Here is a 25,592-nt window from a genome sequence, read left to right as displayed (position 1 = left end):
AGCAAAAATAAGATGCATTGCCTCACAGATCAATGAAGAACAAATTCAAAGTAACTCCCGCACAGCAAAGGATCCATGTAAAGGTCTTTGTCAAAGTTTTGAGAAAAGTGGCAGTTTTCTCATCATGGCAAGACTACGTCAACCATCTTTGAGGCCCTTTACCCAACCCCCCTGCCGCCCAAACTGAACACTCACATACCCCCAAAAACGTTTGTGACTACCTTCACTAGTTGATGGGATTTCTCCAAGTTACAGTGAACTATTAACTATGGTTCACTTAAACAGTGTGTAATAATTTATCTCCATGCATTCTTCCAAGATGATAAATCCCCATGAGGGGTGAAAAAAGTCAATGGATCGCTAGAGACAACAGGATTTTAAGCAAACATGGGTATCTTTATGTCAGAATCCACAAGCATATGTTGCTAGAGCAAGGGCAAAACAGCATTCCTTACCAATCGATACATTGAGCCTGTAGGTGCCCAGCCTTTCTTGATTCGGCAACAACTGCAGTTGCATATTCCACGGCAACCAGGACAAGCCCAATCCTTGTTTTTGCTAGTCTCGAGAACATTCTCCCCATACCTTTTTGACCAACCAGAAAACCATCTTGGCATAAAATTCTTGATAGTATGGTACATAATTCATTGCAAGTCACCACCTTAGCTGTTTACATTTTTTTTGAAGACAACATCCCACTTTGTATTGTCTAAACCATAAAAGTCTTCTTAATTTGGTTAAAGGTTACAGAGTAAGCAAACTACACGATGTGAAAATCTACAAATACATGTATACATACAGAGTAACCCAAAAGTTTTTTTGCTTTTTTCTTGCATAGGAATAAAGGACTTGTTCATAATTCCCTACAGTGGTACAATGAGAGTAGGAGGGAGGGAGAAAGAGGGGGGACAGGGATGGGGTTGGGGTTGGGGGTGCAGGCAGTACTTTTTTGGATGACTATAGAAGTCTTTGTTCTAAGTTCTGCAAAGCTTAGTTGCAATGAAACTTTCAAACGTAAAAAGATTGAAAGAATGAAAAGCATGAGAGCTTTGCAATTTTAGGGCCTGACAATCATAATTGGGATATTTGTACCATTCTAGTTCACATAGACCTCATCTTCTTCCACAACTAAGATCCTCAAAAACATATTGTAGACATGTTTACCAAATTGAAAAAATAAATTTTGAAGTTTGAAGATTGACATGCTGATTCACGGCTAATTGTAACAGGCCGCAGAAAAGGCTGAAAGTGAACAGTGAACATGATGATTTCATGCAAGGGTGCCACAGTATGGCATGAACATAGCAGCTGAGTCCTTAGGGTAAAGTCTCAAGAATGAAACACATCCCAGGATTTCCATTGTAATCACAACGCGGCTGTAGATAATTTACCATAACCTACTAAATGCAATTCAGAAAAATGCTTGATAAGAGTTTTTTTATGAATCTTTGATTGACATTTGAAAGTATTACAGAATGCTAGTAGCAAATAATTGAACCAATTCCCTCTGGAACGCTCGTAAAGTGCAACAGCAAGAATGGTCTACAAGAGTCTACCTCATAAATAGGCAGTCACCACAGAATTGTCCTCGAAGAGACTTGCATTGATTACACCAAGTACGCAATCCTAATGTCTTTTGTCTGTTCACACCACCACAAACATGCCATACATCTAGACAAAGTCAAAGCCAAAGCACCCCCAAGCTCACCCTAAGAAAAGAAGTAACACTTGCAGCTTAGATCAACAAACTGAAAAAACAACAAGCTCTTGCAACGTTCTAAAGCATACATGGTCGTGCAAAAAACGTGCATGCACATTGCAGCATGTGCTCAGTGCTCACATAAATGCACCTATGCACAGGCAACAATCACATGTGTATGCCTACACCAGCATGCGCATAGACTTTAGACATCACTTCCTTCCTAGCAAGCCCTATTCCCACCTCCATGGCAGCCTATCACCAGAACAGGCAAGCCATTAGAGATATTAAAGTCAAATCAAAGAACTCGTCAAACCGGTTGTTTTTTTTCCAGAAAAGAGACTTCTATTAAGTAAAATAAAATCATACAAAGGGAGATCTCAACCAATTGGGAGCACTATGCTGCCATAAAAGCCCCGTCGGAGTGGAGAAGAAGAAAATACTGTGGTTCCACTCTCTCAAAATCTGCACAGCTCTAGAAGATCTCTGTATGTGGGCCCAAGGTTGTTTTGAGTCTACTTTCATTAGATGCTGATCAGTGCAGACACACCCAAAAAAAACTAAAAAAGCCAAGCAAAAGAAAACAAATTAAAAAAGCATAAAAACAAAAAATAAAACGGAAAAGGCAGAAAAACGAAAAGCAGTAACTTACTTATGGGAAAAACTATATGAAGACATGGTCTTAAGCTTCAGAGCTAATAGACGGAAGAACTATATGCAATAGAGAATAGTTCTAGCTGCTTTGGCTAGATGTGGCTATTTTGACTGTATCTACCATTTGAGCCAGATTTGGCTAGTTTTGGCCATTTCTGAGAAGCTTTGACCAAAATTAACCAGTTCACTGAAAGTTGAGCGGCCTTTGACTTCGGTTTATTCATGGTTCTATCTGTAGGTTATCAATATTTGACCTTTAAAGACTTGCTTTTGACGATGTTCAGGCTTACTTTGGGAAGAAAAGCATATTCTTGAGAGAATGTGGTATTCCTTCCATATTCACACCTAGTTGGGTCGCAAGGGGGAGAGAGAGACAGAGAGAATATATTTACGTCTACAAAAGACCCAATGGGTCTATGAGACCAACATGTGATACGAAAGTTCCATGAGTAGACTGAACATGGTAACAAAAAGTACTGAAAATGAACTCCTGTATCTACTCTCGATGCATGGAAGAGATTTGTACAGAGGCTGTAAGAGAGCTGTACATGCTGCAAATAAACAGGTGAGACTGCTAGAAAGAAAGCAATTGTGCAACAAGTTGTCTGCAAGGTAGCAAACAGAAAGTTGTACATGTAAGGTGTAAGGACAGCTTCAAAGAGGTACTCAGGCGCGCATGACTGCAGAGAAGAGTTGGAAAATGAGCCTTCTGCTTTTGCAACAGTGTAGGCTCTTTTAACCATGTTAAAGGACTCAAAGAGGCTGTATGGATGGCTAAGTCCAAGTGGACTGAAGCTGTATGTATATGGACAGCACACATGTAGTGCTCTGTGTGTATGCAAGCCTACGCTTTTGCATAGGAAGAGACCTCAGATCAAGTTCTACATTGCCAATAACAGCATCTGCTGCAGCTTCAAGCTTCATCAACAACCAAAGCAAAGTCTACATTGGCAAGAACAGTATCTTCTGCAATATGCCTTTATTCTTGAAGAGTTTAAGGCTTTGGGCCACAATAGTTGTTAGGCTTGTGTAAATCCATGTATACTACAAGAATACCCTGAGAATGGGGAAAGGAGGAGGGAGGGGGGAAAAGTCCAACGGGCATAACTGAGAACGGAGAGGAAGGCCGTCTCTTGGAGAGCGTGTAAGCCCACAACACACGGCGTGCAATGACAGACTCAACCACGTGTCCAAGAGATAAAGATATACATAGAGAGGAGAGAGAGAAAGGAATAGGGATCTTGCACAATACACCACACTCACAGGCCCCGCCCCCTTTCAGGAATTTATTCAAGAACAATCCACGAGCATGCTGGCGAGGATCAATACAATCAATGAAAACAAAACAAACAGATATGCCGATGTAGATATCCAAGTCGATGCCGATGCCGATGTCGATGTCGATGTCGATGTCGATGTCGATGTCGATGCACGAGAACTCTGATGCCAAGCACACCACGGGGATGACCCACAAGTATCTCTCACCGGGCTAGTAAGTTCCAATCCAAGTCCAAGTCCAAGTTCCAATCCAAGTCCAAGTCCAAATCCAAGTCCAAGAATTACTCGCTCATCCCATGAGTAATCTCCACAACTCCTACAACCTTGTCGATGAAGAAAACCATGGAAAAGGTTTTTCTCGCAAGAAAACTGATCTAAAACCTGTTCTAATGGTTTTTGGGCAATAAAAATCTCCAAAAAGCAATTTTTGGAGCAGTTTTAGGGTTTTTGAAATCTTCAGTTCGTACAACTCTACGCCTGTCCGTACAGTTGTATGGTTCTGTACAGTCGTACGACCAGATGATGACATGGCACTATAGCCAATGAAGGAACTCTGAATCAGCAGGCAGCGATGAAAAAATCCAAGATTTGGTTCATGATCAAGTAGATGATGATGGAGAAAATGATCTCCATGCTTCGATGAAGGTGGCCACGCGAATCGCGATGAAGTGGTTCTTCTTCAACTTGGTGCTCAAGGGAGGCTCATGCTCTCGGAGATCTTTCATCTTCGAGATGAAAGCAGATAAAGATGGAAGAATCAACAGAAGAAAGGGAAAGGGGTTTTGACAAGAACTTCAAGGATAAAGACAAAGACAAAACAGATCTTCTAAAACCAAGGACATTGAGTGTCATTATTGTGGCAAGAAGGGTCATAAATCACCCCAATGTCACAAGAAGAAACGGGATAAAGAAGCAAAGAACTCTTCCTCTACAAGGGTGTCTCAGACCAAGAAGGATGATGGTATCCTTCTATTAGCAGGTACTCGTCGTGTACTTGCTCTTGTGACTTCTCAGTCGCGTTGTCAAAAACCCCAAAGAATCACCTCATATAGAACGCTCCTCATACAAGACTCACAACTTGCAAAACAAAGCCAAGCAATGTGAAGGGGGTGCAGGCCTGACTCACCTCCCAACCTTGACAGCCGTAGGCAAAACCCATAAGTCTTGGATGTCCCCACCGAGCCACGAGCTGAGCTAACTAGTTTGACGTACCGACCAATCTCTACCTCGTGACGTCCCATACCGCCACGAAGCTACCCTTGCGGGCCTCGAGACTGCTGCCGGCCTTGGTTGCAGAAAGCAGGTGCATGTCTTCACGAGATCCAGGATCTTGACCATAGAGCTCTCACAAAGACACACGAGACTCTATGAACTATTGACTAACCTTGGCCACCCTTTTATAGGCTCTTGGCCGGTCACTGGGCGTCCACACTTGGACGCCCACCCGTCCATACTTGGGTGCTTGCCCGTCAGTCTATCCCTAGCCCAAGTCACCAATCAGCCTCCCTAGCTCCAAGCTTCCCCAAGCCTCGAAGCTAGTCTTGTGTGGTAGATACATAGTGTGCACATGACATACTCCCCTTCCTCTGAGAGCTCACTCCTGAGCTCACTAAAAACCCAGAGTAATCCCTCTGAAGGGTAGTCAATGTCTCCCATGTAGCATCCTCCTCAACACGATCCTTCCACTTGATCTTGTATTCTGTAAGAAGTGTATTACGCAATCATCTTTCACAAAATCCAAGGATCTTTTCCGGTTCTCGACATCTATGATTTCTTGAGGAGTAACTAACTCATCTGTTCCACCCAGTACTTCCTTAAGTCTACTGACATGAAATACGGGACGAACTTTCACATGAGAAGGCAAATCCAGTTCATATGCGACTGAACCAATCCATCGTGTAATACGACTGAATCAGTTCATATGCGACTGAACCAATCCGTCGTGTAATATCTAAGAGATAATTTCGGAGATCGACCTGTCCACAAAGTCTCGGAATCTTTCGGGACTCACAAATACAACATCGTTCCTTCAGAGAACTCTCTCGGTGAACGATGTCTATTAGAATAAAATCCGTCTCTGTCCTGAGTACTTCTAATAGATTCCTTTGAGGCGTATTTTATAGGCCTCCCCAAAAGCATGAGTTTTAATGCTTTGCTTTTGTGTTTTTAAAAAACCATGCTAGGCTTTGTTTTTTTTTTAAAAAAACCATGTGGATGAGATACATAACACCCACACTTTGTTTTTTTCTTTTTTACTCACGACTTACGCTTTAAAACGTAAGGTTCTTTTCTTGAGCCAAAAAAAAATGAAAGCATGAAAAAAAACAGAAGCCTAAAAAAATACACTCGTAATTCTGCCCGCCGCCACCTGTCGGCTACTACACAAAGCTTTTCGCTTTTCTCTGCAGTACGGCGATCACCGATTGGAAGCGCTTCATACCTGCCCGCCTGCATGCGACTAGTTCAAGGGGATCTTTGGCTGCCTTCTTCCCTCGTAAGGGCTGCGCAGCCACACAGTCGCCAAGCATGCTCAACCGGCTGCATGAATCTCTTCTCTCTTTCTCACGCTGTTCACACAGCCTTCAACTCTTCGCCTCTTCTCTCTCTTTCTCATGCCGTTTACACAGCCAACATCTATGATTCTGTCCTTGCCAACCACTCTTCATCTTCTTTAACAAGACAACCCTTTACAAGACCAAAATCCTATACACGGGTTCCAACAATGCAAAAATAACATGCTGAAATTTGAAAAAACAGCAATGTGTACGAAAAAACAGCAGTCTACTCGAATTCATACCTTTTCTTTGACCTCTTTTTTCTCTACCTCCCAACTTGCTCGTGCTCGAGGCTTGCTCTGATACCACTATCAAAACCCCAAAGGATCACCTCGCAGAACGCTCCTAATACAAGACTCGAAACCTGCAAAACAAAGCCAAGCAACGTGAAGGGGGTGCAGGCCTGACTCACCTCCCAACCTTGACAGCCATGGGCAAAACCCACAAGTCTTGGCTGTTCCCACTGAGCCACGAGCTGAGCTAACTAGTTGGACATACCGACCAATCTCTACCTCGTGACGTCCCATACCGCCACGAAGCTACCCTCGCGGGCCTCGAGATTGCTGCCGGCCTTGGCTGCAGAAAGCAGGTGCATGTCTGCACTAGATCACGGCTCCTCACCATAGAGCTCTCACAAAGACACGCGAGACTCTATGAACTATTGACTAACCTTGGCCACCCTTTTATAGGCTCTTGGCCGGTCACCAGGCGTCCACACTTGGGCGCCCGCCCGTCCATACTTGGGTGCCCGCCTGTTAGTGTATCCCTAGCCCAACTCGCCAATCAGCCTGCCTAGCTCCAAGCTTTCCCAAGCCTCGAAGCTAGTCTTGTGTGCGTGTAGCACACGGTAGATACACATTGTGCACATGACACGCGGTCGTGGATTGTGGATAGAGGTGCTACTCCTCACATGACACCCCATTGAGATTGGTTCGAGGACTTCACTGCTAGCCTGCCAAGACAGGTAAGATCACTTTGGGTGATTCTTCTTCCGTGCCAATGCATGGACATGGCACCATCCCCATCTTCCGCTCGTCCGAGAACAAGAGGTACTTCTCTGACGTTCTGTACATTCCAAATTTGACATTTAACCTTTTGTCAGTGAGTGCTCTTGCAGCTCAGGGTGCGGAGGTGATCTTCTCTCGTTATGAGATTACCATTCGTGATAAGGAGACTGGTAGCATCTTGGCTCAAGTAGTCCATTCCTTCTGAGACAAATACAACACATGCTGATTTCTGTCCCGAAGTATCCGCATACCCAAGATGTGATTTGCATCACCCAAATCCTTCATATCAAAGGTTTGATGCAGCCTCTGCTTCAAGGCATCCATCTCTTTACGAGATTTCCCAGCAATCAACATATCATCAACATACAAGATGAGGATCAATAGACTGCCATCCAAAGCTTTCTTGGTGTACAAGCAGTGATCTATGTCACTTCTCCTGAATTTCTGAGATTTCATGAATGTATCAAATTTGTGATACCATTCCCTTGGTGCCTGTTTGAGCCCATAAAGACTCTTTTTCAACTTGCATACAAGCTTCTCCTTTCCACTCACTGCATAACCCTCTGGCTGCTGCATATATATCTCCTCATGGAGATCACCGTGAAGAAAAGCAGTCTTCACATCCATCTGAATCAAGTCCAGATCATCATGCGCAACCAAAGCTAACACAGCTCTAAGTGTGGTCATTTTGACCACTGGAGAGAAGATCTCATCAAAGTCCACACCATATTCCTGCTTGAAGCCCTTAGCCACTAACCTGGCTTTGTATCTTGGCTTTGCATCTCGTGCAACTTTGAGCCTGTAAACCCACTTGCATGGCAAAACGTTCTTGCCTGCAAGCAAATGCACCAACTTCCATGTTTCATTTTTGTGCAGAGAATCCATCTCTGACTTCATGGCACGCTCCCATAGAGCTTTGTCTGCCCTCTGTAAAGCCTCCTTATAACATGAGGGCTCCCCACAGTCAGTAAGCATCAAGTAGTCAACCCCTGGAACAAACCTGTCAGGGGCTCTGGAGGGTCTAGTGGACCTCCGTACCCAATGACCATCATTTGCAGGTTGCTGTCCAGCCTGCATATCACCCATTGGTGGCTCCTGTTCCATGCCATAAGGCTGAAAAATCATGCCCGGTATCTCCTCTAACTGTGGCATATCCATAGGGATATCTTCTGCCATCTCTGGCTGTCCATTTGGACCATTTTCAGCACCATTTAAGGGCTGGTTTTCCTGCTGTAATGGCTGATTTACAGCCCTTGGTTGTTGTCCATGATGTCCATCATCATCAAAGATGACTCTGCCAGGCTCCTGTTGCCTTGCAGGCTCCTTATACATGCATGTTTCATCAAAAATGACATCATTGCTGCGTATGATCTTTCTATTCATGGGATCCCAAAGTCTATACCCCATTTCACCTCTGTCACCATATCCTAGGAATATGCATTTGTGAGACTTAGGATCAAGTTTGGTGCGCATTTCCCTGCGTATGTGCACGTACGCAACGCAACCAAACACTCTCAAGTGCTTGTATGAGGGAGGCTTCCCTGTCCATACTTCCTCTGGCACTTTCCCACCAAGCCTCGTGTTAGGTGACCTGTTTATAAGGTGAACGGCTGTCATAATAGCTTCAGCCCAAAAACCATGAGGTAACGCAGCATGTGACAACATAGAACGGACCTTCTCCTGTATGGTCCTGTTCATCCTCTCTACTGTCCCGTTTTGTGGAGGATCATAAGGAGTAGAGAGCTCCCTCTTGATGCCTTTAGCATAACAAAAGTCCTGAAACTGTTTGGACATATACTCTCCACCATTGTCGGAACGCAAAGCCTTCAGTGTTTTGCCAGTTTGATTCTCAACTAGAGCAACAAACTTCTGAGACACTGAGAATGTATCACTCTTCAAACGAAGAGGATAAACCCACACCTTACGTGTGGCATCATCAATAAAAGACACAAAATATTTTGCCCCTCCCAAAGAAAGCTGAGGCATCTCACATACATCTGTATGCACAAGCTCTAACTGAGCATCTTTCTGTCCAAGAGCTTTCTTGTGGGGGCACTGTAGTTGCCTACCATATATACAATGCTCACAAAACTGAAAACTTGAAAACTTTAGAGAAGGCAAGTAACCCAAACGAGATAATTGCTCCATTCCTTTGACACTCATGTGTCCCAACCGGCTATGCCACATAGAGATTTCCGGCAGCTCGGTTGCATTTACATTAGCATGGTGACAAACACCTGCATGCATAAAATAAAGAGTGTCCACCTTAGAGCCTCTGGCAACAACCAGTGAGCCCTTACTAATTTTCCACTTTCCATGACCAAATGTGGTAACATAATCAGCATCATCAAGCTGTCCAGTAGAAAGCAGATTCTTTTTGATCTCACGCACATGCCTGACATCATGGAGCATAAGCTGTGAGCCATCTGAAAACACAAGCCTCACATCACCTCTGCCAAGAATCTTGCATGCATGGTTATCACCCAAATAAACCACTCCTTCATTGCCAGCAGTATACCTGACAAACAAGTCTCTGCAACCTGTGACATGAAAGGAGGCACCTGAATCAATGATCCATGAGTGCATACCATGACCACCTGTAAGAAGTGAATGGGCATCAAGTGAAGAAGTAAATAGGACCTCATCCTCACTGCCACCTGCATGTGACACATTGATTTCTTCAATCTTGACTCCACTTTTGCCCTTTGGCTTTACATCTTTGGCTTCATCTTTCTCTTTGTCTTTGCCTTTTCCCTTTTCTTTTTGATCATTTTTCCATTTGTAGCATTGCTTTTTAATGTGTCCCTTCTTGCTACAATAATGGCATTCCAAATCCTTTTTGGAGCGAGACTTGCTCCTTCCCCTTTCTTGGCTTTTCCCCCTTTGCTGGGATCTCCCACGTGCATTCATTGCATTGGACTTTCCAACAGAGTTGTTTTTCCTGTTCATCTCTTCTTGAAGAAGAGCACCCTCAACATCTGCATATGACAGCATAGCATGCGAATTGCTAGTGGCTGTCCTGAATGTGTCCCAACTCTCTGGCAAAGTGCATAACAAAAAAGTGGCTTTGAACTCATCGTCCATTGCCAACTTTTGATTAATGACCTGGCTGACAATACCATTAAACTCATTTAGATGGGCTGTCATAGACGCCCCTTCCTTCATCTGAAGACCTATGAGTTTCTTCAACCAATACACTTTGCTTAAGGCACTTTGTTGGGCATACAAGTCCTGCAATCTCTGCCACATTCCCCAAGCTGTCTTCTCTTCACGAATGCTGAAAAGTAATGAGTCTGACACAGACAACATGATAGTAGATCTTGCCAGCTCATCCATATCTTCCCACTCTTCAGTAGTAAGAGAAGCGGGCATCACACCCCTTTCTTTGATAGGCTTGTGCTGCTTTTTCTGGAGCAACACATTGTAGCACTGGGTTTGCCAAATATCATAATTATGCGAGCCTTCAAGCTTCTTGATGTGAAGCAATGAAGAGCTCTCACCTGTGGTTGCCATAGCAATATGCAACCTGTCAATGCCTGACTCCCTGCAAAATGTGCAAACATTGCACCAAAAGCACACAAAGTGCTCACAGTTGTTCTCCCAAGCTTTATCTCCCACTGCGGAAGCACAAATGCAACTTTTCTCCCACTTTATGTGATGAAATCACCAAAATCTGGTTGCTGCATATTTTGGACAGCACCTACCAAACCTGTACCAGCAAGTACAACAGCTGAAATTGAACCTTTTGGTCACTCAAAACAGTGTACAGCCATGCCAAAACTTGCACAAAGCTGTGCCAAATCTGTACCAGCAGGTACAATAGCAATAAATGCTCTCCTGGCTGTCCAAATGAGTGAAAATCAGACTTTTACAGTCCTGTACACTGCATACAACAGTCCCGAACAGAAATTGGGCAAAAGCCCCTTGACTGCAAGCTGATTTTTGAGGATTCAAGGCATAAATGTCTTGCCTGCTGCTTTGCCAAGCTCAACAAGCATACGAACTTGAAAAGCCCCTTGATTTAAGATCAATTTTTGATCATACATGGTACATTGACGCACATGAAGGCATCCAGAGTGTTCACGATGCTTCCCCCGGCCACATATACATCAAATACATGAAACCCCCTTGATTTACAGGCACATTGAGTGCTTGTAAGGCATCAACACATTATCCACAGCATCAAATGCGATTGCCTGCATGCAAATCAACCAAATCGGCACAAAAGCCCCTTGATTTGCACTGCAATTTGCTGCAATTTTGCCCAAATGTGCGATTTCTCACATCATACAGCATGTATGAGTGCTTAATTGCACAATTACATCAAAAACCCCAAATTTCGACATCCAATTTCCTGCAAATTGATCCTGATTGTGACCAATGTCACCCAATTTTGCCAATTTTGCTCAAAATTGAGCAATTCGGCACCTGTACCTACTCAATTGATGATTGTACTTGCTCAATTGCAAATCCCAAAAAAAATTTGAAGCAGAATACCTTGTAATTTCTGATTGCAGAAAAAAGGGGGGGTCGTGCTAATGATGCTGCTTGTTGTGCAGGTAGGCAATAGCTGAGGAGCTCTGGTTGTATTGCTGAAGGCGACCAAGCTCAAGCTATGGAACTTGCCTCCCAATTGCGACCGAGAGGAGTTTCTGGAGGTGGCCCATGCAGGTGTCGAACTCAATGAATCCACCAATTCCCTGCGCGTTCAGCTCCGGGTCGTCAGTGCTGTTGACGAGCGCCCTTCTTCCTCAAGCAGCTTTTGCGAGCTGCTTCACGGTTTTGTGCCAAACGTCGAAGGACCTTGGGGTCGGCGCTCTCCACTGCTCTTTGCCCACCTCTCGACCAGTGAACACGTGCTCGTTGTCCACCAGCGCTTTTTTACGTGTCCGCTTGTGCGTTGCTTCCCTTACGGCTTCGCCGTGCTGCTTTCGCCTAGCGCATCTACGCCCAGCGCTACACGCTTGCAGTCGACGGCTCGGGTGGCGCCTGACACGCCTAGTTGTATTGACGGGTAGTAGCGATGACCACTAGGCGCACTGTTTGCGCCCAGCACACTGTTTGCGCCTTGTAGCTTACACAGACAGCCTAAGGCAGCGATATCTGGCCACGCTACTGGCTGGATGGCCTTGACTTCTTGTCCATTGAGCGCAGTCCTCCAATTCAAGAAGGCATTGCGGCAGGGGTTGTTCCTCGCTTTGTTGAGTTTCTTCTGCGTAGTGACTTTCCTCAGTTGCAGTTCGAGGCAGCCTGGGCTCTGATACCAGTTGTTTGGGAGAAGGAAGAATTAGGGTTAGGTTAATTCATGTGGGAGACATACACAGAGAAAACAAGGGAGAGAGAGAGAGAGAGAGTTGTGGGGATAAGTCAACTCATAATGATATGAGTGTGTGACTCCCCTATCACACATGTATATTGCACTAGTACACATAGTGCACTTAGTACATTAAAAGTACTAAGTGTACTATGTACTATAACTTATGGGCTTGTACACACTATAAGGGTGGGCATAGTGCCTTTACCCCAACACTCTGCTCTCGACATGGCTCTATCACCCCAAGAAAGTTTCTTCAAGAGAAATCCTGTTCTGATACCACTGTAAGCCCATCGAGGCGTGCAATGATAGACTCAACCACGTGTCCAAGAGATAAAGATATAGACAGAGAGAAGAGAGAGAGAAGGGAATAGGGATCTTAGACAATACACCACACTAAGCGAGAAGCAGGCCCCGCCCCCTTTCAAGAATTTATTCAAGAACAATCCACGGGCACGCTGGCGAGGATCAATACAATCAATGAATACAAAACAAACAGATATGCCGATGTAGGATATCTAGCTCGATGTTGATGTCGAGGCACGAGATCTCTGATGCTGAGCACACCTCAGGGATGACCCACAAGTATCTCTCACCAGGCTAGTACCGAATGAATCCAAGTCCAAGTTCTAGTTCCAATCCAAGTCCAAGTCCAAATCCAAGTCCAAGTCCAAGTCCAAGAATCACTTACTCATCCCATGAGTAATCTCCACAACTCCTATAGCCTTTTCAATGAAGAAAACCATGGAAAAGCTCTTTTTGGTAAGAAAACTGATATAAAACCTGTTTTAATAATTTTCAGGTGATAAAAATATCCAAAAAACAGTTTTTGGAGCAATTTTAAGGTTTTTGAAATTTTTTAGGTTCCTGAAATTTTCAATTCGTACAGCTCTACACATGTCCGTATAGTTCCGTACAGCTGTATGGATCCGTACAGTTGTATGAACAGATGATGGCGTGGCACTGCAGCCGATGATGGCGCTTGAATCAACGGGCAACGATGAAAAATTCCATGATTTAGTTCATGATCAAGTAGACGATGATGGAGAAGGTGATCTCCGTGCTTCAATGAAGGTGGCAACGCGATGAAGAGGTTCTTCTTCAACTTAGTGCTCAAGAGAGGCTCATACTTCTTTTATACTTGGGAAAGCCTTGCTTTTCTTGCCAAAAAGTGATGCTTTTGCTTTGCTTTTGCCTTTTAACTTTGCTTTTCGTCTTTTTAATAGTAAAATATTACTCACTTTAGTCAAAAGTTCTTGTTTTGCTTTTCTAGCTTCAAGGCCTCGCTTTTTGGTCCTGGAGCTGCTTTTAGCTTTTTGGTCCGGCTTAGTCTCCTCTTTCCAATGGTGTCCTTGGCTCGCGGTCAACCTTGTTTGACTTTTTGCTTTTTTCTACTTTCTGATCAAGAATGGTGCTTTTTCTTAATCAAACCTTATGGACCCTGTCCCCATGTCTTCTTCCATCTGTCTGGTGTCTGGGCATGGAAACCATCATGTGAAATAGAGCTAGGAGGGCTAAATAGTTACAGAGCACATGGAGAAAGCCACTCTCAAGAAGAATTTGCATAAGGACATAGGGAAGAGTAGAGAAGACAGAGGTCTCAAAAGTCTGGGAAGGCGCTAAAAGAACTTTGTTGTAAACATCATTAATAGAGAAAATGGCCACAAGGCCTTGGGAAATTGTGTGCTTCCTCTCCATCTGCATGTATGTGTTTTCTTCTTTTGCATCATGAGAGAGAGAGAGAGAGAGAGAGAGAGAGAGAGAGAGAGAGAGAGAGAGAGAGAGAACGAAAGTTATATTAATGTCTTCAAAAGACCCAAAGGGCCTATGAGACCAAAATGATGTTTATATGTACATAGTGTCCATGAAATCTTGTCATGGATGACATAAGAAAAAGCAACAGTAAAAAAAATGAAAGCCACAAGCTAAGATCTTAGACTCTAAAATTATACAAGATGAAAAATCTAGATCCTACTATGCAAGGTATAGGGTACAATAAGTGATGTGATATGGGAGAGCTGAATAAAAACAATCAATCAACCCAGTATGTCGGGCAAAGGCCCATCCAGGATGTCCATCATGGGTGATACAAGAAGGCTAGAGGTGTCGATAGTCTGCTGTGAGGATGAGGCTGCTCGACGGCGGGCTGATGATGAGGGTGGTCGAGGTCCAACAGGACGAGGGCGTCTAGCTCTTTGGAGTATCCGTGCTCAATCTCGTGCGACTCCCATAGGCCTACTGCAAGGAGGCACTCTGGTTAGGCTCCCATTTCCACTGTAATGGACTCAAGTGCCTCCCTATCTAGCCCTCTAGGTTGGAAAAAACTGGTGATGTTACGCTAAAAGGAGGATTGTTGAGGGCGACGAACTCTGAGTAGTGACTCTCTGTGTCGGCTAAGCTCCAGTAGGAAGCGTCCATGGATACTCCATGATCTGGGATAAGGGTCCAAAGCCCTCTCTGAATAGATAGTGAAATCTCCCTCTGATATCATAGAAGACTGGGCACTGGCAAACATAGTGCTCCTCCAACTCAACCCCCGTCTGACAAAGTCTACATGTCCTACTCTGGGTATCCGCTCAACTCTACCATTCTCTATCCTCAATGTATGGGATGATACCCTAAAGCTGGCCAATGGCTATCCTCATAGCATAAGGGATCAAGATAACTTGGTCTCTGTATGAAACCATCTCTTGTGAATCTCAAGAAACGATCTCTGTAGTACTGCATCTTGGTAGGCAATGGACCTACCAATGTGATCCATGTGTTACATGTGTATAGCCCCAATAGATGTGTCCTCATGTGTAAGCCTAACGTATGGGGAATTAGGTTCATACTGAAATGGAGGGAGCCGGTCCATCTATATTGAAATCAAGTGAGTATTGTGCCATACTAGGATGAATGCTCTCCTCCGGCCACTACCTGTTATGATGACTGTAGTGTGAGTCGGAGGAGTCGAAGTGGATCCATCTCCCTTATATAAGTGACTATCTGGAACATGGCCTCCATCAACATAGGAGCTGCAACAAACTCTACCTGAATGATCTGGTGGGGAACAGATGGCTTGCTATGTATCATTTGTGATAACATCATGATCTAAGGACACTCTATGCACTGCCAATCTGCCGAGGATAAATCTAGTGCCCAAAAGGAAGCTACACAAATAAGTGTTGGGTGACTAGAGTGTCCAAAAGCCAACCCTTCGTCCTCAGCTCCTAAAAATGCACCTGAAAACATTGCCTCTCCAATAGGGCTAGAGAGGCATATCCTCTATTGAGTCTATCCTCCGCTGCTTGTTTCATAGAGAAGCGTGGACTAGTGACGGTAGCTCCGAGATAGACATACAAGTGCACCACCTCAACCCTGCTACCCATGTAAGTGCTCTATGTACGGCCTGCAGCCAGCTGGGGAGGAGGTGTGGAATACCATAACCTTGGTTTTCCGAGAGAGAGAAAGAGAATTCTTCTATTGCGCAATCGTGTGTAGCGATTGTCTACGGATGTAATATCTTGCTTTTGTGAGCATGGGTTGTGTAGCAACTGTTCCTTGAAGACAGTTGGCCAGTGTAGAGCAGTGCAAGCAAAGAAACTTAAGGCGATGAGGTCATCCTCATCAATATCAAGAAGGTGATGATGATGTCTATGCGGTTTAGAGAGTAGCTGGTGTATTGCCGTCGTCAAGAAGCGATCAACAGTGGATTTCTTGCAAGTTATGCAAGATATGCCATAGCGACACCTCTAGATTATAATCATGGTGATGCCTACTTCACAATGCCTTTCTGGATTGTAATCAGAAAGATGTCTGCTTGCATGACGTTATCTAGAAAAATCCTCACAACGATAGGTATGGTGATCTTGCGAACGTCCCTCATGCCAACTCTCATGGCAACTTTGATGTCAACTTTGTGTCAATGTGAACAACTAGTAACAATGATCACGAAGGCATGACGAGAGCTTTGTACTAAGGAAGGTGGGTGGGACAAGGAATAGACATTCCCCAAAACCGCCAGAGGAATCCAACCCCGACCTATGCGCTCCTCGAAACTAGGGCTCTAACCTAACCAAGCACCCAACACACAAAGGTGGAAAAGAAAAAAATTGGCAATTCCCTAGGCTCTGATACCAACCGTAGAAGACTCGTGCCTATGTGTTAGGATTTGAGAGCAGCTATAGGTAAGAGAGCAGCGGAATCAAACACACACAGCACACACAAGAGTCCTAAGACTATTATTATGTATTGTGTACAAGAAAGAAGTAATAAAATTGAAATTTAAGTACAAATGATGGCTAAGAGTAAAGGCATCAATGCGCAGCCCACACTATTGATCTCCTTGGCCAGCCCACAATTAGTAGAGAAGCTCTATAGTGAGACTAGTGCTGAGAAAATGCAGATACTTCTGACAATTTTACTAGGCACGTATATGTAGTACATATTGGTGCTGGTCCGCCTGTTTTATGTGCTGTTGGCCAGCTCAAAGGACTATGGTTACCTTTGTTAACAAATGATCCATCCCTTGAATATCATAGAACATCTTGACTTTGGCCTCTTACATGAAATGAAATAAATTTTTACTCCACCCGGCAATTAAGTGGAATATTTATAAAATGCACAGTTTCTCTCCCTTTCTGAGAAGCCAAAGCTGCCATTCAAGCCACCATATTCTACAACAGTTTCTGCAGACAGTTTTTTTGGATCTAACAGACTTGGACAAAGCTCTTGGCATTGTTTTATGAGCTGCTTTTTCCATGAACATGCTTAAGACTGAACAAAACTCGTCATTCTCAAAACTAATACCAACACTTAGCACTTTTGGTTGAGAAATTACAAGCTCCAGTGCGACAGGCACACACGCACGCATAGAAAGATTGGCAAGAAAACCTGCATTGATGGCACGTCTTTCCTTTCTCAGAGTCATATATCCGAGTACCATCAGCTGCATAGCCGTCTTTAAAAAGCTCCCAGTCTTGAGCACAGTGTCCAAGCAGCTTCTTATGCTCCTCGGTGTAAACCTCTGGTTGGCGTTGCCTGGTATCACTAGCCACAGCACAATCTTTCACGATGGCCACCTCTCCGTAAGAGGGTACAGTAGTCCCTAACAGCCTGCACATGAAAACCTCTAGATAACAAAGGCGGTGGGTGGTATATGCTCGCGATGAGGTTGTTTGTGTGTTGCTCTACCTGGAGGAACGTCGTCTTGGCAGGGGGCCATCATCAACGGCCACGATGGCCGCCAAGCCGCCACGCCCCTTCATCTTCTTGCGCACGCTTCGGCTGCCGCTGGTGGCGTTGGGAAGGGGCGAGTCGGCCAGAGAGCGCGAGAGGTCGACAAGGCCGAGGGCCTCCATCCGTTTGTGGTTCTCTGAGAGACGAGCATTGCGCTGCTGCTCGTAATCGGTGATGCAATACGCCGCCGGATTGCTCAGCTGCGGGCAGCCATCGTCGGACTCGGTCAGTAGGCCCATCCCTCACCTTTGCGCTCTGCTGCTGTGCTGCGCACGCTGCCAACTCTTCCGTTTAGTTATTAGTTAGGTTTACACTGATTTTTTTAATACACAACATACATACATACATACAAACATCATCATATTAAACGCGAACACACACACACACACACACAACAACAACAAAATCTCTTTTTTTTTAATATTCTCACACACAATGTCACATATTCTTAAAACTTACATGCTTACATTTATATTTTGATGTATATACATATTGATGTATTTAAAACCTTTACCTTTATTGATGTACTTAAAACCTTTATAAATGTAGTATATATACATATTAATGTACTTAAAACCTTTATTGATGTGTATACATATTAAAACCTTTATTGATGTATATCCTTATTAGTGCACCTAAAACCTTTATAAATGTAGTACATATCTTACTATACATGAGTTTTTCAAATCACAAAAGGAAAAAACACACACAACAAATTTATAATAAAGAAACTAATACCACAAAGCCTTATATATGTTACACAGCAAACCAATTAGACTTCAATAAGAATATTCAATTATAAATTAATTTGATGGATTTATTTATGTGACCATTTTGTATTAAATCATCATTCATAAAAATCTATTATATCAATTCAAAAAAATAAACATTGTATTATAATTACACAAATAAATCTCTAATAATAAGATTCTTATAGAACCATTAATTATTGCTTGGTGATATCATATAAAATATATTGATGGTTCTATTATGAAACTTTTAACACACCAAAAATTAAGAAAGCAACATTCAAAAAACATATTTTTCTTACAAAGTCAAAAAAAAATTATAACATAATTACTATGTTAAATGATACCATCATACTATAAAAAGATGCTACATGTACATACCATCGATCTATGATTGATGAACTCTGTCTCAATAGGTAAGCTTAAAAGCTTGGAGAAAATAAATTTCTTTCAAGTTTCTTTTAGATAATGCTTTATCTTACAAGAATTTTTTGAGAGGATAATATGTTAATGTTTTAGTGTCCTAGGTGTGGTAAGATCATCATCCTCTTCTCTTTCATAGAAATATGCAAGAATATAAAGACACAAAATTTTGTGTAATTTAAAAATACTTTAGAATTATAAAATTCTTAAAAACAATATGTGTGATATCTAGTTTGGTCAAGTTGAAAAAATAAAAAATCTTTGGTAGACTAGAGTCAAGAGATACACAATATCATTTTTGGTATAAATATCTTAAATATCTATTTTGTATACAAGAATTCTAATATGTCTTCAACTTCACAAAAATTATTGTGTATCTATTTTCAAGTTTTGTGAACACTTCAAAATTATTCTAAATTGTTCACTATAATATTTCATTTATTAATAATATTTTGATACCATGAATTCATTTTTTACTTTATTGTATTATAGATAGTTATATGCCTTTTTTTAAAAGACCACAATAAGTAAAAGCTCCCTACTTGTTTTAGAAAAAGAAAACCAAGTATCTACATTGTTTTCAAATTGTGTTTAAAAAACACAAATCTAGATACTTGGTACCCATTTTCTAAAATGGATAGAAAGCTTCCAAAACAAGTAAAACTCTTTACTTATTTTGAAAAATGGGTACCAAGTATCTACATTGTGAAAACACACAATTTGGATTCTAAGTATCCAAATTGTATTAAAAAACACACAAAATTAGATACTTGGTGTTCATTTTTCTAAAACAGGGTAGGGAGCTTCCGAAACAAGGAAAAGCTGCTTGCTTTTAGAATATAGATATCAACTTGAAATACTTGTGTGTTTTCAACACAAACTCATACCAAGTTGAAAGGCTTGTGTGTTTTCAACATGAATTATGTTAAAAACGCAAAAGAATTTCAACTTGGTATCATTTTTTGAAACAAACAATATATTAATTTGGATTTTCTTTAAAAAAGGGATATAAAAGTTCGTGCTTTTTTTTAAATACAATATCCTCGGCTACATGCTCAAATTTTTAAAAGTTTTGGCACCAACATAACGTTTAGATTATAGTTCAAAAAATAGCATGCAATCAAAATGTTACGTTGGTGCCAAAAGATATGTGAGCAATCTAAATGATATGTTGGTGCCAAAATATTTAAAAATTATGTATTGTAGCTTGAGTTATTTCAAGAAAACTCACACTTTAGTAGCACTTTTTAGAAAAAAGCCAAAGAACAAGTAGAATATCATTGTTTGTTCAAAAAAAATGGATACCAAGTTAAAAGGCTTGTGTGTTTCCAACATAAATCATGTTGAAAATACATAAGTCTTTCAACTTGATATCTATTTTAAAAAATAGGCAGCTTTTACTTGTTTTGGAAGCTCTTCATCCATTTTTAACACAATTCATGTTGCAAATACACAAAATTTTCAAGTTGGTATCCATTTTCCAATACAAACAGGTTTAACTCATTTTAGAAGCTCTCTGTTTGTTTTATAAAATGGATATCAAGTATCTAGATTTGTGTGTTTTCAACACATCTCAATATTTAGTTTCACATTCAAAATCAATATCTAATATGATTTTTCTCAATATCTAGTTCTATGTTCAAAATCAATACCCAATATGCATTTTTTATTGAACTCGAAATCTTTATATATACTAACCATATTTCAAATCAATAGCTATTATCTATATAGCATCTTTAATATTTTTATGATATTAAATATAAAGAATAAATTTATGATAAAATAAATAAATATTATAAAAATTTAAAATAAGATATTTACTATTTTATTTTCATTTTATGTTTTTATAAATAATAAATTTAATCAATGTAAGTTTAAAAGAAAACTAAAATAAAATAAGATATTTACTATTTTATTTTCATTTTATGTTGTTTTAAACAATAAATTAATCAATGTAAGTTTAAAAGAAAACTAAAATAACAAATTAATTTTGAGAGAAATTTTATATCACTTCATTATCCTTGATTGAATTAAGAATTGCATCTTTTTTTTTATAATGTAGAGGACTTAAAAATAAACTATCACAAAAAAGTTGATGAATTTGTCATTATCCTTCACTGAATGAAGAACTGTGTCTTTTTTTAAAATGCAGCGGACTTAAAAATAAACTATCACAAAAAATTTGATGAATTTTTTGTGAGCATTAATAAAAGTCATTTTTTTATTTTGGGGTTATTGTAGTAATTACAAGGTCACATTAACTAAAGACAACTCTCAACCCTCAAAATGCAAAAAAAAAAAACATGGGAATTGGATCTTGAATACAATGGTCAATTTAGGAATAGACTAAGGTATAAATGAGTTATATGGGCGAAGGACATGAGTGAATATACTAAGGTATAAGTGAGTTATATGGGCTAAGGAAATGAGTGAGTAAACCTTAGCTTATTTTACCTTTTTGTATATTCTAAAATTCTATACATTCTAATGGACTTTTACGTGTTTAGGCTTGCATTAAGAGATTATCTTTGTCTTCCTCTCTTGTTTTGCTCATACGCATTACTCTCTGATGTGATTATTTGCATGTTCCATCGAGTTCAAGAGTACTCCATATTTCATTTTTACTCTTGTTTGTGGGGTAGGAAAGTTTTGCATCTATGGCTTGGGATTAAAGGTCTATGGAATGTATAAAACATAGCTTTTCTTGAGTGGTAGTATAAAACCTCTTGCTTTAAGCCTTTTTCTTGTAGGAATGTGAAATAAGTGGAGCTAGTCAGTCAAAGAGAGTAGCATAAAGAGTGAGGAGTGAAATTAGCTTAAGGAAGTGTAGGGATTAAAGAGTGGGAATGAGAACTTGCTAGTATGAGTGCAACAGAGAGAGTATGGTATGGAACTATGCACATAAGAAAGCATCAATTGAAGCTTGACTCCACAACGACCTTCCATTTATCTTCCATACACTTTGTGCGTTATTTTTGTGCACCCTTAGTACCTGTACTTAAGTTACCACACAAAGTAAAGCAATTTCTTTGCTAGCTATTTTATAGTCTTCTTTATAGTCGTCTTGTACAAACATTTACAGCCATCATGTACAAGCATTTGCAGCCGTCATATACTAGCATTTACAAGCATTTTTAACCATCATATAAGTACAACATGTAACTATAGTGTATGAATGATTGATGATATTTCTAACTATAGAATCATAATATGGTTAAATCCACAATATGTAGTTATCTTTTCATACCTTCATGATGAATAATTTATAATTATAAGTGAACTCTATATATCTTTGCAGGCTCTAGGGCACGTTATAATGATCTTGTTGTACCGTGTTTTTCTTACATGCATGTATTTTGATCATGCTACATTCAAAGATCTCAATTGATTGCCTTAGGATGTGCTATATCAATCAAATGAGATATTTTAATGATTAACTATGATGCAAGACTTGTGAGTGGCAAAAAGTCTTCAATATTTTCTTGACAATTCTCAACATTACTTTATAGATGACCTTAACACACTCAGTAATGGTCTCATAAAAGTTATTACCACTTGCTTGGTAATCTCCTTAAAGATTCATTTATGTTTTGAAGTCTTGACAAACCTATTATATGCATGAATAAACCCAAAGTCCTTTCCATTAGTATAAAGTTAAAAAAGCTCATGATTTGGATCTCATCTTTGTTCCATTTGTTGAATTTCTTTGAGGATGTGTCTTTGTGGATTTTCTATAACTGCTCCTTATAAGATTTACGGATACTATCATGAATGAGAGAATGGTTCCTTAAATTTATCACCATGTTTTATTGATAAATCATTCATTCACTTGGTGGTCTTATATATTGATTCCCTTTAGTTATTTACTGCTTTCACTATCTGTAGTACTCTACTTGGTCTTAATGAGAATGTTAAATTATTTGGGACATCTATAATAAGTGGGAAGCTAGTATGACACTTGCTTTCCTAACTAATGAGGTAAGGTACTAACTCACCTTCTTTTTTGTGACATGTAACAGTCTCTCCCCTTCAGTTGATTAGGTATTATCAAGTGAAGCTAAGATAAGCGCAGTAGTGCCTTGCTACTCCCTTTTTGGAAGGAGTTTCATTTGTATTCCCTACTTTAATATAGATGATGTTCCCATCTCCAATATTTTGTGTCGATTCTTGTTAACCAAGGTTAGCATAACTTTCTTATTTGAAAATTATAAACCCCCTTTCAATAAAGTAGGCATTGATAGAAATAATTTTGTTTATTGAATCATAACACAATATTTGAGTGTTTTAATCCTTTTAATCAAATTTATACTTGGTCTCCATTGTAACATTGCTAGGCAAGTTAAGGGAGGTTTTATTTACATTAATATTCAAAATGGTGTTTAGTCCCACCAAAAATAATGGTTCCCAATGTAATAACACATAGAATTGCAGTTATACGACGTGGGGGGCAAAGGTCTCATCATAATCTATGCCTTTCTCCTAACCATAACCTTTTATAACAAGCCTTACCTTGTAGTAGTGATCAACACTACCATCAGCTTTATGCTTAAGTTTGTAAACCCACTTCGTACCAATGATCTTTTTATAAGATAAAGTGTCAATTTTGAGGATTGGGATGTACTCATCCTGTATGACCTACATCATGTGCTTTCTCAAATAAAACATGTTTGATATAATGAGAACCTATACTTATCCCGCTAGGCAAAGGAGTAGCTAATTTGCTATCTCACAATGTCTACACACTAGCCATTTTGGCATACTCTTGGATGGCTGCTCTTTTCTCATCTAGTGCATCATCCACAATTGCCTCATCAATAGGATGATCTGTGGGTTGAAATTCAAGTTGATTTTTAGCAAGTATATAGACTGATTTTGCAGCACCTTATTAAGCATTCATTTGCTGCACATATGACTGTCTAGATTTTACTGTTTTTTACATAAAAGCATGGGCTGAACTAAGTTCTCAACAAAGACATCTCTACTCTCACCAAAATTTACCTTTGTGGCGCAGAGTGTATATCCTTTGCTTCCTAAGTTGTATCCCACAAATGTATCCCACAAAAATGCATGTTATTGCCTTATTATCCAGGTTATTACGTTGTTCCTCAAGTACAAGATCATAATCAAGGTAATAAAAACACACAAGGGAGCCATAGAGGACAAAGAGCTTCCTGCAATTCCAAGATTTCTAAGCTGTATCCCATAAAAATGCATTTTACCACCTTATCATCTAGCTTATCGCATTGTTTGCTCAAGTACAAGAACATAAGCAAGGTAAAAAAAACATGCAAAGGAGCCACATAGGGCAAAGAGCTTTTTGCAATTCCAAGCTTCATGAGTATGGAGAGAGAGAGAGAGAGAGAGAGAGAGAGAGAGAGAGAGAGAGAGAGATGTTGAAGCTTAGAGTGTTGCACAACTCAATGTTAATTAGATTAATGATGATGTGAATCCTTCACCAAGTATAAGGCTTTTATAGGCTTAGAGCCTTATCTTTTGACTTAATCACACTCACTAATACAGTAACCCATAGTGACATATGGCACGTGCTAACATCACTACTTACTATATACACACACAATATCTAGCCTGAGATCGTTCACACACACACACACACACACACACACTTGCAGAGGGCAAAATTACACACATAAAGCACCTATTCCCAAGAGATGAAGCTTGACATGTTAATGATCAAGCCTACAAGATAACGTATACAAGATCTATTTGCATAATGGAGATGAAGCCTTATCATCTCTTCATCCATTATCAACGAAGATAAACATGGGATGGTTAATGGGGAGGACATCCTAGAACTTTGGCATATAGTTTTCCACAAGGAGATCAAGAATTATAAATATAAAAATAAGTATAAAGTATATTCTTTATCTGTGGATGCCATAAGCATTCTTCAATTATTACCCTTAACTTCTCAACACCTATGAGGCTTTTTAGGTGGCAAGGGACTGCAACAAATCATGTAACTTGACATGGTGTTATTTACCTTTTCAAGTAATTTTTTTCGCAATGAGTATCTTAATGTGGTTAGTCATAAATAATCAAGTGAACTATAGTTTGTTATTAATCAAGTTAGTCTTTTAAGCTAGATCATTAAGCTTTTCCTTTAAGTTAGATATTAATTTATAATCAATAATTATTATTGTAACCATTATTAAGTTAGAAATTAATTTATAATTTATAATTATTATTGTAACCATTTATATGGCAATGATGTGTAGATGTAGACTAGTAATGGGTCGAGGTACTTTTCTCTCCTTAAGAGGTCTTTTCTCCCAAAGCGACACTCTTTTAGAAGTGAGTGTGTAAGTGACCTTATCATATCACTTCACTTGTACTTCACTCATTCTTATTAATCTTCTTGGAGTGTTATACTGCTCTCTATCTCTGCTTGCTTGCTACATCTATGTGTGTGTTGCTACCTCTATCCTAACTTTAACAATTGCTATATTAGAGTAGGTTCTTTCGGCCCTCACACCCCCTCATCATCACCTCCTAGAGATGCTCTTCCGATTATCTCCAATTAATTTATCTTAGGTGGAGAAGTTACATCTTATAGTGTGTTGTTAACCATGATAACAAACTCGTTAACAAAGTTTTCTCATCTTTCGGGTTGTTTTGGGCATATTTTTGGACTCGTTCGTATGATGTAAGGTTTTGACAGACAACTTGGGAGAG

At 40.3% G+C, this 25,592-nt stretch overlaps 1 protein-coding gene across 6 annotated transcripts in view; it reads right to left on the bottom strand.

The window, feature by feature from the left end:
* The window catches only part of LOC147636650 (uncharacterized), a 50,492-nt gene extending 32,450 nt beyond the window's left edge, over positions 1 to 18,042 (bottom strand). For 3 of the 6 annotated variants that reach the window (XM_086800111.1, XM_086800113.1, XM_086800110.1), the window contains exons 1-4: positions 17,683 to 18,028; positions 17,383 to 17,604; positions 1,557 to 1,640; positions 456 to 585 (exon numbers count right to left, since the gene is read on the bottom strand). In XM_086800111.1, the coding sequence (XP_086656237.1) occupies positions 456 to 585; positions 1,557 to 1,640; positions 17,383 to 17,604; positions 17,683 to 17,966 (720 nt within the window). In that variant the 5' untranslated portion in view covers positions 17,967 to 18,028. Of the gene's footprint in view, positions 1 to 455; positions 586 to 1,556; positions 1,641 to 17,382; positions 17,605 to 17,682 lie in introns of all 6 variants that reach the window. The other 3 variants (XR_015266183.1, XR_015266184.1, XM_086800109.1) reach the window with 2 other exon arrangements.
* Between the last annotated feature and the right edge of the window lie 7,550 nt (positions 18,043 to 25,592).

This window comes from Cibotium barometz, chromosome 7, assembly GCF_041138505.1.
Source record: "Cibotium barometz isolate CiBa-2024 chromosome 7, ASM4113850v1, whole genome shotgun sequence".
Taxonomy (NCBI): domain Eukaryota; kingdom Viridiplantae; phylum Streptophyta; class Polypodiopsida; order Cyatheales; family Cibotiaceae; genus Cibotium; species Cibotium barometz.
This window is presented reverse-complemented; position numbering and strand designations above follow the sequence as displayed.